The 15,957-nt window shown below is 38.0% G+C and overlaps 1 protein-coding gene across 1 annotated transcript in view; it reads left to right on the forward strand.

The window, feature by feature from the left end:
- The window catches only part of cblb (Cbl proto-oncogene B, E3 ubiquitin protein ligase), a 211,259-nt gene that overhangs the window by 132,563 nt on the left and 62,739 nt on the right, over positions 1-15,957 (forward strand). Inside the window, exon 4 of the mRNA XM_028800241.2 lies at positions 8,362-8,518. Coding sequence (XP_028656074.1) covers positions 8,362-8,518 — 157 coding nt within the window. The remainder of the gene's footprint in view (positions 1-8,361; positions 8,519-15,957) is intronic.

Genomic DNA, 15,957 nt, shown 5'->3' on the forward strand with positions numbered 1-15,957 from the left:
TTACCACACATTTGTGTGTGTATGAAAAAAGAAAAAAAATGTTATATTTACTCCATATGAAAAGATCAGTGAAATCATGTGACGTTTTCAAACAACGCTCATTTTTTCTTTAAAACTGTACATCAAATAGTGTACATCTATGCCATTGTTTTCATGTTCATTCGAATACAGCAATGATGCTCTCATGTCAATACAATCAATTTTATGTATATATGTCAAACAAAACATCCGCTCTGCTGAGAACAGTAGTAGTTCAGTTGTGTGTTAGCAGTTGACAAATAAAGCCTATGTAAAGGCACATGTTTACAGATTGTAAAACTGCATAAACATTCAATTGCCGACAAAATCATGACTGGTGATCATGCAGGAGAAGTCGTATTCCTTCTGCATATTAAGTTAGGTACATCAGCAAGCAGATTACCATTCATCTTGCATAAACAGCAATTTCAAATATTTTATTTGCTGTTACTTTAAATAAATCTCAGGGCCAGAGTTTTGTTCGAATATACCCATGGACCAATAGTGAGCGAAGTGAGCTATTGAGGGGTGTTTTTATATATATATATATATATATATATATATATATAATATAAATATCTTCTTTTGGCTGCTCCTGTTAGGGGTTGCCACAGCGGATCATCTTCTTCCATATCTTTCTGTCCTCTGCATCTTGTTCTGTTACACCCATCTCCTGCATGTCCTCTCTCACCACATCCATAAACCTTTGCTTAGGCCTTCCTCTTTTCCTCTTCCCTGGCAGGTCTATCCTTAGCATCCTTCTCCCAATATACCCAGCATCTCTCCTCTGCACATGTCCAAACCAACCCAATCTCTCCTCTCTGACTTTGTCTCCCAACCGTCCAACTTGAGCTGACCCTCTAATGTACTCATTTCTAATCCTGTCCATCCTCGTCACACCCAGTGCAAATCTTAGCATCTTTAACTCTGCTACTTCCAGCTCTGTCTCCTGCTTTCTGGTCAGTGCCACCGTCTCCAACCCATATAACATAGCTGGTCTCATTACTGTCCTGTAGACCTTCCCTTTCACTCTTGCTGATACTCGTCTGTCACAAATTCCACCCTGACTGCACTCTCTTTTTCACCTCTCATCTACAATCCCCATTACTCTGTACTGTTGAACCCAAGTATTTAAACTCATCCACCTTCACCAACTCTACTCCTTGCATCCTCACCATTCCACTGACCTCCCTCTCATTTACACACATGTATTCTGTCTTGTTCCTACTGACCTTCGTTCCTCTCCTCTCTAGAGCATATCTCCACCTCTCCAGGGTCTCCTCAACCTGATCCCTACTATCACTACAGATCACAATGTCATCAGCAAACATCATAGTCCATGGGGACTCCTGTCTAACCCATTTATGCCGAAGGTTGAAATTTTTGAGTTTGTGCATGAAATTCACATATGTTGCGTAGAAAAATATAAGGAACAAGAATTTGAAGAGAAAATTTTTTTATTGCATTCCATTGTTGAGTTATGTGGCGTTCCAAAATTGAAACACTAGGCAAATCCACTTCTTACATTATACATAACATATGTTACTCCAACGTGACTGTCGTTCCAATAATGGAACACGAGGCATAAATGGGCTAATCTAGTCTGTCAACCTGTCCATCACCATTGCAAATAAGAAAGGGCTCAGAGCTGATCCCTGATGTAATCCCATCTCCACCTCCACGGATCCTTGAATGCATCCGTCACTCCTACCGCAGACCTCACCACTGTCACACTTCCCTCGTACATATCCTGTACAACTCTTACGTACTTCTCTGCCACTCCCGACTTCCTCATACAATACCATAGCTCCTCTCGAGGCACCCTGTCATATGCTTTCTCCAGGTCCACAAAGACGCAGTGCAATTCCTTCTGGCCTTCTCTAAACTTCTCCATCAACATCCTCAGAGCAAACATTGCATCTGTGGTGCTCTTTCTTGGCATGAAACCATACTGCTGCTCACTAATCATCACCTCACTTCTTAACCTACCTTCCACTACTCTTTCCCATAACTTCATGCTGTGGCTCATCAATTTTATTCCCCTGTAGTTACTGCAGTCCTGCACATCCCCCTTATTCTTAAATATCGGCACCAGTACACTTCTTCTGCACTCCTCAGGCATCCTCTCACTTTCTGGGATTGCTTCTGCTATGTATTTGATTGCTCCAGCTGTCCCACTCCTTTACCCTGGATATGTGTGTTTGAACAATGAATGAATTGGTTGATGATAACATAATGCAAGGCAATGTGTAATTTTTTCTAAGGATGTTATAGGAAGCCCAATCAGTGCCGGAGTGTCTGACCTGCCACTTAGGGTAATGAATGGCTGGCTAAAAGACACAAGACACTCTGACCAATAGGTAGAAATACACGTTCCATTTAGCGGAGTTGAACCATGTTGATTCTTTGTGACATCATTTTTACAACTAGCCGTTTACTTGTTACATGGTATTAAAGAGTGCAGAAACTCTGGAGTCCTGTAAGAAAAGTTTTAGCATGGTGCACCGTATTGAAAAATGAGTCACCTACTGTGACAGTACCTTGGTGATTAGGTGTCAAGAGGAAGAAGCTAGTAATGAAAGGTGAGGAGAGCTTGGATGTGGCCCCTAATATCCTAGTTTGACCTTACCAGGCAATATTATTACAACTACTATTACTGCTACTAAGAGGTGGACAAGTAGGAGAGCAACTCCATTAGGCAGATGGGCCTGTTCCTTTGAAGACAGAAGTTCAAAGTTTGTGTGCTGTTCTTTTCTTTAGCTTTCCATTCACTCGCTCTACATACTGTGTGTTTTTATGAAAGTTTGTATGTGTAGGCCAAGATCTGTGTACCCAGATCTTCCCCACTGAAGAACTAGGACATGCTGGATGGATTACATCCCCAGACTGACCTGGAAACATGATGGAGTTTCCCAAGATTAGATGATAAGACATTCTTGGTGATGAAAATTACTGATCACAACTCCTATCAAGATGATCAGTGAAAGTGGAATGGGTGTACTGTTTGTTAAACCTAGTACTGTATATATTGTGTGTATGTGTGTGCATCTATCTATCTTTAATAAAATTTGAACAACTTCATTTTTTATTCAGTTACTTATATAATTATTTTGCAATAAGAAAAGAATTTGTTTTATTTGCCTTCTTTGATCAGCCGAAATTCTTTGCATTTGTGCATATGTGCACACCCACCCCACTACCCTGGTAGGCGTTCTGGCTTCTTATTTACTGCCCACCTTTGTTGCAAACAGGTTTTTAGTGGGTGGTCGGGTACGATTCTCTGAGGCCACAGCTAATTTTAAGTTAACGATACATGGCTTGTGTAATACTCTGTGTTATTGTATTAGATAAAAACATACCAGATGCAGACATGAACAGTAACCTTCTAGTTGCAGTTTGCTGGCTTATGAGTTTTATGAGGTTTTTTTTTTTTTTTAAGTGTATAGTCACAACTAACTTGTTGTGCAGCATTTTACTTTGCCTTTATTCAAATTGACTAGTGTTGCCACCAGATAGTCACCTGCTGCATCATTTTAAATCATGTTTTTAAAATTAGCGATTCTGGGTCTTTTGTTTATAATTGCTATTTTTTCCCATACGTGGGTAAAAAGTGCTGATCCTGAAGCCTTTTTTTTCAGGTTAGTTATTGTAGTTTAAAAAATATTTAATATCAAATGTAGTAATAAAAATCAAGTTTTAAATATACTGTATATGTTGGCCTTTTTATTAGGTAGATATTCAGGTAGTTTAGCCCCTCGAATTTCTAGCAAAGAAGAGCTACTAAAATTGACAAATCCTAGCTACCTTTAAGCAGGACCTACAAACCTGAAGAAAACACTCATCTTTCAGTGAGGGTGGTGAAGGCATTTGTGTTTGTCTTGTTACGCATACTTTTTAAACTGCATCACATCAAGTAAAATAAATAGCTGTTTCATAAACCTTGTGTTTTAAGAGCTTTTTAATTAGTTTTTTTTTTCTCCTTGAGTTTACTATGTCTCACTGAATATGCAGATGCATACTTAATGTGCGTGCATGTGTAGTGGTATGGTGCAAAACAAAGCAGCAATATTCTTATTGTTCTTAATGTACATTTTGGCAAAGATAAACAATCAGCTACAGTAGCAGCATACAGTATCTTTTTATAGTGGAAGTGAGCCAGTCTTATTAAATTGGAGTTCTTGTGCACTAGACTTCAAAATTTCGACCTACCACTACATTTTATTTTGTAGTGACTTTGAATATGTAATGCATGTTATTATCACAAAATTATCCTTTCTTTATTTCTAACGTTTGGATACTGATGAAATCATTTCAAAATCAGTTTAGGAATGTCAAATAGGTGCAGATATTGTTGTTTCAAGGACAATGATTTTTTTTTTTTTTTTTGCATTATCAATACACCGTTTTTAAATTGATACAGAACAATACAGATCGTCTTTCTCCATGAAAAAAAATGCAGGAATTATCTAAAAATTATTTATCACTATTGCTTGCAAACATGAAGAATGTGCAGAAATAAAATGTTTAGATTTAGGAGTCTATGAACACAGACATCCATTTACTTTTGTTAATGATTTTCATTTTTTGTTGCACCCCATTTATATGCTGTCTCCATGTTGGTAGTAGGAAGAATTGCCTTCGTATTCACAGATTAAATGGGTCCACTGGTATGCTAGTAAATCCCTGTAAAATGCTTGTTACTTGGCTATTTCCAGATTATCATGCATTTTACCCTAGTGTATCTGTTGAAATGTTTTTGGCTTCCTGAGTTGTTGTGTGTTGCTTGCCAGAAAATGACAAGTTGCCTATGGTGGTCTTAAGAACAGCTACTCTAGGTAAGACATCATCTGTAGCTTACTATAGGCTAGCCTCCCACTGAGCATGTTTATCTAGTATGTAAATACTATGAACAATTATGTCACACTCATGATTTCTGTTTTGATTTTTCAGTTAGAATGTAATATGTAAAAAGCACATGAGTAAACAAAGATTCACTTTGCATACCAACTGCAAATGTGTGAAAAATAATTGCCTCCTTTTTTAATCAATCCAATAAAAGGGATAATTAGAGTCAGCCGATTGAACACAGCCAGGCTTGATTGCATTCAGCCCTGCTCAATGTAAAACTTGCTTATTTTGACCTTTCAATCAGAGTCGAGCTGCCAATGCAGAGTCAACAAGCACATAATTCCACAATCAAAGAAAATTCCTAGAGAGATCAGAAAAAAACCTGTTTACTTATCTGTCTGAAAAGGGTAACAAAACCAGTTCTAAGACTCTGGGACTCAATCAAACCACAGTGGAGCAGTGTGGAATCTTTCCAGAACTGGCCAGCCTACGAAAGCAACTCCCAATGGTCTAGTGCAAAATCATCCAGATAGTTGCAAAGGATACAAAAAACATTCACAAAACTATACAGTTCTCTTGCCTCAGCAAGTCCACATTCAAAAGCAAAAAATAGGCCTCACTGATAAGTAGGAAGATGTATTCCACTCCTAATCAAGAAAACATAAATATTCCTCTGTCATTTACTGTGAAGCACCGGAATGATACCTAAGCCTTTTGGGAGAATATTCAATGGATAGGTGAGACAATAGTAGAGATTTTGTAGGCGACATGGGCCCCATTATGTTTGGTGTAAAGCAAAGACATCATTCCATTGTAAGAACACCAGATCAATACTAAAACATGGTGGTAGTACTAGGATGCTGTGAAAATTCTTTGTTGTCTCAGCACCTGGATGACTTGCTATAACCGAAGAAAAAAATTATTTTGCCAGTATCAGAAGTTTCTTAAGAACAAAATCTTGTCCTCCACCAGTGATCTAAAGCTGAATTGTAATTGGGTCATGGAGCAACACAATTGTCCAAAAAACAATAGGAAGCCCTTATCAGAATAGTCACAAAGAAGCAAATTGAAGTTTTAGAATTACCTAGTCAAAGTCCAGACCCATAGCTCAGCGGTTCCCAAACTGTGGTACCCTTTTCAGGTGGTATGCTTCGCGGCCCCTGAAATTTAATTTATCTGTGCAAAACCCTTTATGACAAGCCTGTTGTGAGCAAAAACCAATGAAACTGTTTAAATACAATGATACGTGGATTCCCAAATTTAGTGTAGTGTGAAATTTCGTCATCTGAATAAATAAAACCTATTATTCGAATCAGTATTTAGTTCATTTAACACTACCATAATTCCGTTTCGCGGAAGTCAACTTCTACTTCTTCACTGTTTGAGCTTTTGGTCACTAGATGAAAGCACAACGCCGACACTATTTAGTCTTCGGTAACTCTGCCTCACAGAAACCGCTCGCGTTTGTTGTTGTATGTGCACTGCCGCTGCATAGACAGGCTATTATCGTTACACTGTTTAAGTTAATTAAAATAATATGATTATACTGCCGTCTACACAGTTGTACTAACATAAATTCATTCAATATTGTAGTCAGTGTCGTGAATTTGCTGTATATTACCTAATTAAGAATTAATCATTCATTGCAGTACTTGCTTTTTAATTTTTTTGTTAAAAATTCGGGTGGTACGCAATGCAACTCACTTAACCTCAGGTGGTACTTGACGTCCAAAAGTTTGGGAACCCCTGCCATAGCTAACAGAGGTGCTTTGGCAGGACCTGACACAAGTAGTTCTCGAAAATATGCCAGTGTTTCTAAATTAAAGCAATTCTGAAGGAAAGAGGACAATAAAATCATTCCATTTCAATAATTGCAAATTATAGGAAGCATTTCTTTGAAGCAGAGTAATTGTTTCCTCATATGATACCTTTGGTGTGATGTAGCTTTGTTCATTCAGTAAATTATGTTCAAAAAATGCAGTGCTTCTTCACTTAGGTAGCCCTTTTCTAATTTTAAATTTAGGTTACAGACCTGAAAACATTTTGTGCCAACAGTCTGCAATAATAAAGGAAATAAAGAAGGAGAAGGTACTCTTTCATATCAGTGTATGTCAGAATGTCACCTACAATGTAAGATGAAATCAAACAGGGCTAGTCACAGTTCGGTCGGATTGAGTCGCTGGGTATGTTAGACTAAGAGGCTGGTGTGCTCTGCAGCTGCCTCCTACTCTTCGAGAATATTTAAATGAAGTCTGTGAATGGAAATCCATGGAAATTGTGTTATGTGACATGGCCTTTAATAGCTTTTTACTAGGAGTGAGCATGTATTCATCACCAGATATTTAATGTTCACTTTGGAGAGTCGATATTTCGGCTCTTATAGTTGTCAGTGGGCTCCCTATTTTAGTTGTTTTGAGATATCCAAGTCAACCCCCAAAAACAATTTCTTCTCATTATCCTTTGTATAAGTCACTAGTACATTTATTAATAGTTTATGGTAAGGTTTACAAATATAAATAATTTGTTTAAAAATCAGATTTCTGTTGTATTCTTGATTAGTGAAACTCTATTATAAACATAGTTTTTCCAAATAAAGTAAACATTAAAGTGTATGAGATATAGTTAGGGATGGGTTTGATTTTCCTTGAGAAATACTCCTCATCAGCATTTTTAGTTGATTATATTTTTCTAAAATTCTCTTATGGATGAAGAGCTTCATTTAGTTTTTCACTTTCAAGTAACCCTATGCTGCCACCTGTCAACCAGGAGGTCTTGTGGCCTTTTACCAGTCCTCACTGGCCTCATTCTCTGTCTCAGAGGCTTGGGCATCCCCACCCACTACTGCATTGCCTATTTTCTACTCTCCTGTGATGCGTTGTATACTTCCACAAAGGATGCATCTCTTTGGCTCTCTTTCATTTGTACTGGTAACACTGTCAATTGGCCTTCACTTGCCCCCAGTACATATGTATCTGCATACTAGCCCCTGTGGTCCAGCACTAGTGTGTGTAGAATTGCTTAATCGTCAGTGTAGCTGTCTGGTCTGGGGGCCTCTAATAGGACTTATTCTGCTACATACCACCCCAACAACACCATGTTATGGATGGTAAATAGTACTTAATAACCACTGATTAAATTCTTATAATTTATCTTAATACATTTAACTGTAGTTGATATTATAGAAGCTGTTGACAGATTTTATTATGATTCCACACAGTTTTAAGAAAATTTGGTTAATTATTGGACTTAAATTCAAATGTAGCTTTTAAGTACTGTCTGCATATATAAAATATAAAAAAATTCAAAGCTTTTTACTATAACATTTTCACAAATCACATTTATGTATTGTAATATTCATGTAAGTTTAAAGTTGACATCCCACAGTGCACCTTACTTTCATATTTTAGTTCACTACTGCTGTAATCCTATTAGTTATCAGAATGATATTAATCAATCTCCTGTAATCTTCATATTGTTTATTGTTTTTAATTTTAGGACAATTGTGCCATGGAAAGTATTTAGACAGTGCCTTCACGAAGTCCACCCAATCAGCTCTGGTCTAGAAGCAATGGCTCTTAAATCTACTATCGACCTGACCTGTAATGATTATATTTCCATATTTGAGTTTGATATCTTCACAAGACTTTTCCAGGTAAGCAATATATGTGTGTTAGTTTGGTACGTTAAGTTAGCAATGCATTTGGAGAACTGAATCTCACTCAGTTTACTTTTTAGCAGTTTCTACACTTAACATCATTGTTTAATTTTCACATCAAAAAATGCAGTCCAAGCTTAATTCAGATGATTCCTGCAAAAGGTTTAGTGAGGGGTTATCCCTGGCAAATACTTGTTTCCATTCTTTGTTTATTTGTTTTATTTTAAGTAAAGTAATTAGGGCTGAGCCGAATGTTGATGACATTGTCAATTGTCGATTGGCTAGACACATCATAGATGTAAATAAATATCACTGATTGGCTACAAACATTTTCAGAAATTTTCTTGTAGTTGAGAGAAGGCAGGCTGATCAGTGCCTCATGCAGAAAGTTTGAATGGGAAGAGCGCACATATATTTGTAGCACCACACCACTGTGGTGCTTGCAGACTTTGAGTGCTTAAAGTGGGCCAGTAGAAGCAGCAGCACTTGAAGCTTCAAGGCCCGATTTGATATCATATACATTTGACTGTCCATATCCGTGGGTTCTGTACCTGCAGATTCAATCAACCATTGAACAAAAATATATAATTTTTTTTTTATTCCAGAAAGTTCCAAAAACCAAAATTTGACTTTGCAGCTTGCTGAGCACTATGCTGAATCCATGCAAATGAAGTGATATGTAGGCATACCCTTTGTATCCTCCCAGTATTTCACATACATTTCACCTTACATCTTGTTTATTTGCTACTTGCGTTGTGTATGTGGCTTGGTAATTTAGTGTTCAAGCATTGGGAGATGGGGTTCTTAATGTTTTCTAATAGGAAGCCAAGCTATTACTCTGCTTTGTCTCTTGTGCTGTAAGGAGCAGCGCTGGTGGAAGACCATTTGTGACACTCTGCTGATTTTGGCTGTTTCTGTTTCCTTTTACTTTTTAGGTGAGCTAGACGCTTTCATAAACCTTGCTCAATTTACCCAGTTTTCTAAAAGTGTTTATTTTTGCTTTATATTTGTTTTTTCTTTAATAAGTAGTAATTAATAAGTTTAATAAGTAATTACAGTAATCCCTCCTCCATCGCGGGGGTTGCGTTCCAGAGCCACCCGCGAAATAAGAAAATCCGCGAAGTAGAAACCATATGTTTATATGGTTATTTTTATATTGTCATGCTTGGGTCACAGATTTGCGCAGAAACACAGGAGGTTGTAGAGAGACAGGAACGTTATTCAAACACTGCAAACAAACATTTGTCTCTTTTTCAAAAGTTTAAACTGTGCTCCATGACAAGACAGAGATGACAGTTCCGTCTCACAATTAAAAGAATGCAAACATATCTTCCTCTTCAAAGGAGCAAACAATTCAATAGGGCTGTTTGGCTTGTTAGTATGCGAAGCACCGCGGCACAAAGCTGTTGAAGGCGGCAGCTCACACCCCCTCCGTCAGGAGCAGAGAGAGAGAGAGAGATAGAGAGACAGATAAAAAAATCAATACATGCCCTTTGAGCTTTTAAGTATGCGAAGCACGGTGCAGCATACTTAAAAGCTGCACACAGAAGGTAGCAACGTGAAGATAATCTTTCAGCATTTTTAGACGAGCGTCCGTATCGTCTAGGTGTGCGAACAGCCCCCCTGCTCACACCCCCTACGTCAGGATCACAGATAGTCAGCGCAAGAGAGAGAGAAAGAAAAGTAAGTTGGGTAGCTTCTCAGCCATCTGCCAATAGTGTCCCTTGTATGAAATCAACTGGGCAAACCAACTGAGGAAGCATGCACCAGAAATTAAAAGACCCATTGTCCGCAGAAACCCGCGAAGCAGCGAAAAATCCGCGATATATATTTAAATATGCTTACATATAAAATCCGCGATGGAGTGAAGCCGCGAAAGGCGAAGCGCGATATAGCGAGGGATTACTGTATTTGATATTTTATGTAGCAGCAAAATGGTTTGTGACTCGCTGCCGATTTTCTATTTTTGTTGGTATTTTAGCCTCTTGATCCTAAATGCAACTTTAAGTAGGCAATACAGTTTTAAAGAGGATTTGAGCAGTGATATGTGGTTGACTTTATTTGATCAGAGAAGACTTACTCAAGACAGTTACACAAGAAAAGAGCACATCATCTGGAGTTTACACTCATGTGCACTTGCCTCTTATTATAGCAGGCGCCAGGAATTGAGGCCAGCCATGGGAAAGGAAGTTTGCATTTGCCCCTTTGTTTCTGTGTAAAAATGGCTCAGTAAAAGATACTATGCAGTCAAAGCTGTCCCTCAAAGGCTAAGCGCAATCTCTTGATGATAAAATTAAAATCTTACAATTTTTAAAATGTGGCATTTCACTTGATTGTATTTAAAGTATACATGAGGATATGCATAGATTCTATGCAAATACTACTCTGTTTTATATAAGGGATATGAGCAACCACAGGAGTCACGGGAAGACAGCAATGATATAAATGCTCCATCGTGTAAAAGTAATAGTGAATTGGGAGGAGGAACAAGACATGGACTAAAGAGACTACTAGCAGAAATTTGGTTCCACTTCAAGTACTACCTGTGGGCGGATAGTGTAGTGTCTTGGACGTGAAGTGGCATGTCTGTAAGTTTAAACTGCTGACTTGGCATTTATTTTTGGCAATGGCCAGTACAAACATCACCAGTCAGTGGACTAGGATGCAAATTAAAACCACTAAAAGAAAGTAAGGGCTGAGCTCACCGGGCTTGTTGCAAACAATGGCATTCACAGGAGTGATCCTATTGTGGTTCTCTATATTATAAAAATAGATGAAAGTGGATAAAGTGGGATCAGGATCAGGCTGCAGGATTTGGAAGTGTCAACATGTAACAAACCAATAAGGAGCAAAAGTGCAAGTCACAATAGCAAGACAGTGTGCTTTGGGGCCGTTTGAAACACCAGACCAGTATTCAAGGGTATTCTCTATGGCCATAACAATGGAGAAGTGGCAATCAGGGTTGTAAACAGTTGTAGTTTATTTCTTTTCTTACTGTAACATTGCTTAAAGACACTTCCTTTTTTTAATGTTTATTGTGACCTTAAAGAAGAATAAACCTTTCTATTTTTTATTTTATTATTTCCACCGTCCATGTTATCCTCCTTTTTATTCTGTCTACACAGAGGGTCTCTACAATAGGAATGTAATTGTACTGTGTACATGGGATACTAAATCTGAAATAAACTGACTACACTGTATATCAAATCAGGACTTTGCTTTTTCTCCTGACTGCATATCATGCATTGTAAGCTCACAATGCCAATCACCACTCAGCTTTATGCTCTTTTTGTGGCATGTAATTTGTATGGATGACAAGAAAAGGCACAGTATGCACTATAGCCAAGCCATGATCAAATATGAAGGATTGTTTTCTATAATGCATGCCAAGTGTCAGAAGATGGTGGAAAGAGAACAACTGAGGATTCTGTGTTTGAGTGGGTAAAAGCAATTAGTAACTTCTAGTTTCTAAAATAAATAAATAAATATATTTAAAAAAGTCTAGTTTTCCTGTTGGTAGACATTTATTCAAATTCATATTATGATGACAGATCAAGTTTTAGAAATTTCAAGATCGGCACTATTATTTGTAGAAATTTTAAATGAACTTGAAACAAAGCACCTTTGAGTCATTGCAATAACATTAACTAATACTGCTACATCTACTGAGTTGCAGCGATCTGTGAGGCAGCAAAACTGCAGCGTCCCAGGCTGAAACGCTCCCCCTTCTACCACACAGTTGTAGACTTCTTCTCTTGTAAAGGGGTAGAGCAGCTAATTATTCATAATCCACAAGCATCTCCCTATCTCTCCAACCCCCACAGGCGAGAGTATTGTACATCATCAATGTTTTGAAATGATGATGTGAACTTTTAAGATATTGCACAGCCCTAAAAGTAATGCAAATTTTTCAAATCATTCTGCTCCCTCATTTTTCTGTAAAGAAAATGTTTTTTTTGTTCTTTGAGCCTTACAGTCCAGTTCAATTGCCCATATGTTATCATATGATAAAATCAGACATAAGGTTAAGTAAGATGTTAGAGTCTGAGGAGCTGCTATTTATAATTGTATTTCTTTGAGTCTCTTCATAATTCTTGTCAGTACTGGAAGTGTATGATCCCTGAGACAGGGAGCCGAAAAATCCCAATGATTTGAGTTTTCCATCTGAAAACAAGCCTCTTAGGCTTGTAGGTGGCTTAACCTGTCATTATTGTGCTACTTTCCTAACATTGACTGTTCTCAAAATTCTTTTTATTTTCCTTTGACACCACATTTGTTTGCCATTTCCATGATGAAACATTTCTGCTTCATTGGATGTTTTCCTAATTGTGATGCAAAATTATAACTACATTCAAAAGAGCAAATTATTTCTGTGTGGAGAGCACACACTTGCATGTTTTACTTCCATCTGAAGACATTCTGTCCGATCGATTGTCAGCACTGTATTGGTCCTGTGTTGTTTACATTATTATGCACTGTAGAAGGTTTATTACAGTGCTTATTCTTGCATTAACATGTTTCTACTGTATAAGTAAATGTTTTTGCTTCCCACAACAAAAAGGAAAAAGCAAGTATGTACAAAAGATGGATTAATGAATAGGTGTAAAGCACACTTAAATTGGCTAGATTAGGTGCAAAAGTTAAATTCCTACTTTGATATTTTTGGTATAACATTCTTAAAGTGAATATGAATAACACTCCTCTTATTGTTAGATTGGCAATAATAATCCTCTTGAATATTTTATGATTCAACACTAAAATTGTAAATCTGTTCGTTCATCCACTCATCCATTACCAAACCTAATTATGATTAATAAAGTTTATCTTATCTAATCTAATCCAGTTCAGTTTAGTGGAGATCCTGACAGCATTGGCCACAAGACAGCTACCAACTATGGATACAACACAATGCATACTCTCCCACACAGGAGAAATTTAGGGCCACCTAACTTGTATATCTCTGCGAATGATCGTTAATTAAATTCATAAAGTGTCAACTGAGGAAGAAATTGATTACAATGGAAATGAAGAACGTCCATCGGTTAGAATTTAAAACTCCTTGATGTAAGTGCTGGCAGAGATTATTGGTACCAGGCAACACCATTTCTTTACAGTTTAACCAGTTATCCACAAGGTGTCCTGCTGGCATTATTTTGCATACATACGCTCATGCATTTTTTATCAATGTATATACAGTAGTTACAGGCCTGTTCAGAATAAATATATATTCTTATATTATCAAGTCTGTAAAATGTAGGTACAAATAATGGATTGTGGAGGACTTTGACAGTAACTGAAGGTCACAGCAGATGTGGCAAGGCATTTGATTAATCATGGATTACAAAAAGAAGAATGACATACAATACACACTGGCCAGTAACAGCTTTGAGTTGACCGGAGACTCGCAGCCTTTAGTCCTACAAATACATGAGGTGCAGCAGGCACTCAACAATATCAACTTAAAGAAGGCAGCAGGTCCTGATAATGTTCAAGGACATGTGCTTTAGGGCTGCGCTAACCAACTAGTAGAGGTATTTACGCACATTTTCAACCCCTCTCTCTCCCCTCATGTATACTCCCGACATGCCTGAAATCCACAACCATAGTGCCTGTTCAGAAATACCTAGGATAACCTGTGTTAATGACTATCGACCAGTCGCTCTCACCTGTGTCATTGCAAAGTGCTTTGAATGACTGGTAATCACCCACATAAAGCCTCCATCCCAGCTGATCTAGACCAACACCAGTTTGTCTGCTAGTCAAACAGATCGACTGATGTCACCATCTGTGTGGCTCTGCATACTGCCTTCTCGCATTTGGAAAGCGCAACACCTACTGTATGTTAGGATACTCTGTGTTGACTACAGCTCAGTATTTAACACATCGTACCTAGCCAGCTGATCAAAAAAACTGTATGCACTAGGACTTGCCCCCTCCATATTCATCTGGTTACTTGATTTTCTCACCAACCGCCCCCAGTCTGTCAGGTTGGACAAACATACATCCTCCACCATACTGTGAGCAGCAGTGTGCCAAAAGGCTATGTAGTAAGTCTCCTCCTCTACACACTCTTCACCCATGATTGTCAACACATCCACGAATCAAACATTATTGTTAAATTTGCGGATGATGCGACTGTCATTGGGCATGTATCAAACAATGATGAAGCTTTATATAGGGAAGAGGTTCAGAACTTGATAGCATGGATCAATATCAACAACCTGGTCTTAAATACCAAAAAACCAAAGTTATTCTGGACTTTAGAACTACTGAAAAGACCAATCATGGTCCAATAACAATCAATTCAGAGGTTGTTTAAAGGAGGAGTCATCATCTCAGAGGACCTGTCCTGGGTTGACAACACCTTGGTTGTAATAGGTAAAGCACAGCAATGCTTCTATTTGCTGAGGAAGTTAAGGAGTGCTAACCTCCCCTAGAAGCTGCTAGACAATTTCTGTAGATGTACTGTAGAGTGCATGTTGATTAACTGCATGATGGCCTGGTACAACAGCTGCATCAAGGCTGCTAAAAAAAGCCCTGCAGCAGGTCGTAAAAACAGCAGAGGTCAACATTGGCTTTGAAGCCATCACTGAAACTCTTGCATAAGACTTGGTGTATGATAAGGGCCAAAAACATTGTCAAGGATAATACTCATCCTGGAAATTCTTTGTTTGAGCTCCTCCCATCAGGTAGATGCTTTATCAATCTGCATATGCACAAACAGACTGGAAAATAGCCTTTTCTAATCTGCCATAAACTCTCTGAACTCTGAACCTCCTCAGTCTGAGATAATGTTTAATTGAATATGTGCAATATGCTATATTGGTAAAGTACAATATACTAATATACAGTGGAACCTCTAGATACGAGTTTAATTCGTTCCAGAACTGAGCTTGTATAGCGAATTTCTCGTATCTAGAACAAACTTCCCCATTGAAAATAATGGAAATCCAGTTAATCCGTTCTGCACCCCAAATATATTAACATAAAAATCAATTTTCCTAATAAATAACACTGATAAATTATATATACTGTAGTCTACCTTTAATAAATAACACTGGTAAATAATATAACTGATTATTAAAAGAATCAAAACAGGTGTCCAAAGTGCAGTAGAGCATTCAATAAATCTTTAAATAAATAATCCTTAAAACAGTTGTGAAGTGGAGGTTTAAAATACACAAGAATAACAATCCTTTAACACGAGGTTAAAACGTCAACAAGAAGCAGTCTTTAAAAACAGATGACAATCCCCGATGCTTCTTCTCTGTTAGCGTCTCACCTATTTCTCCCATGCGGGCTCTAAAACAGGCGAGACACTCTTAATGCAGCTGACCTTCTCTACACCGTCCTGCTTCAGCTGTTTGGCTCGCCTGTTCAGCTACACGCGAGCCTGCGCGAGCCTGCACTTGCCTGCACTTGCCTGCCTGCTTGCT

This window comes from Erpetoichthys calabaricus, chromosome 4, assembly GCF_900747795.2.
Source record: "Erpetoichthys calabaricus chromosome 4, fErpCal1.3, whole genome shotgun sequence".
Lineage (NCBI taxonomy): Eukaryota > Metazoa > Chordata > Cladistia > Polypteriformes > Polypteridae > Erpetoichthys > Erpetoichthys calabaricus.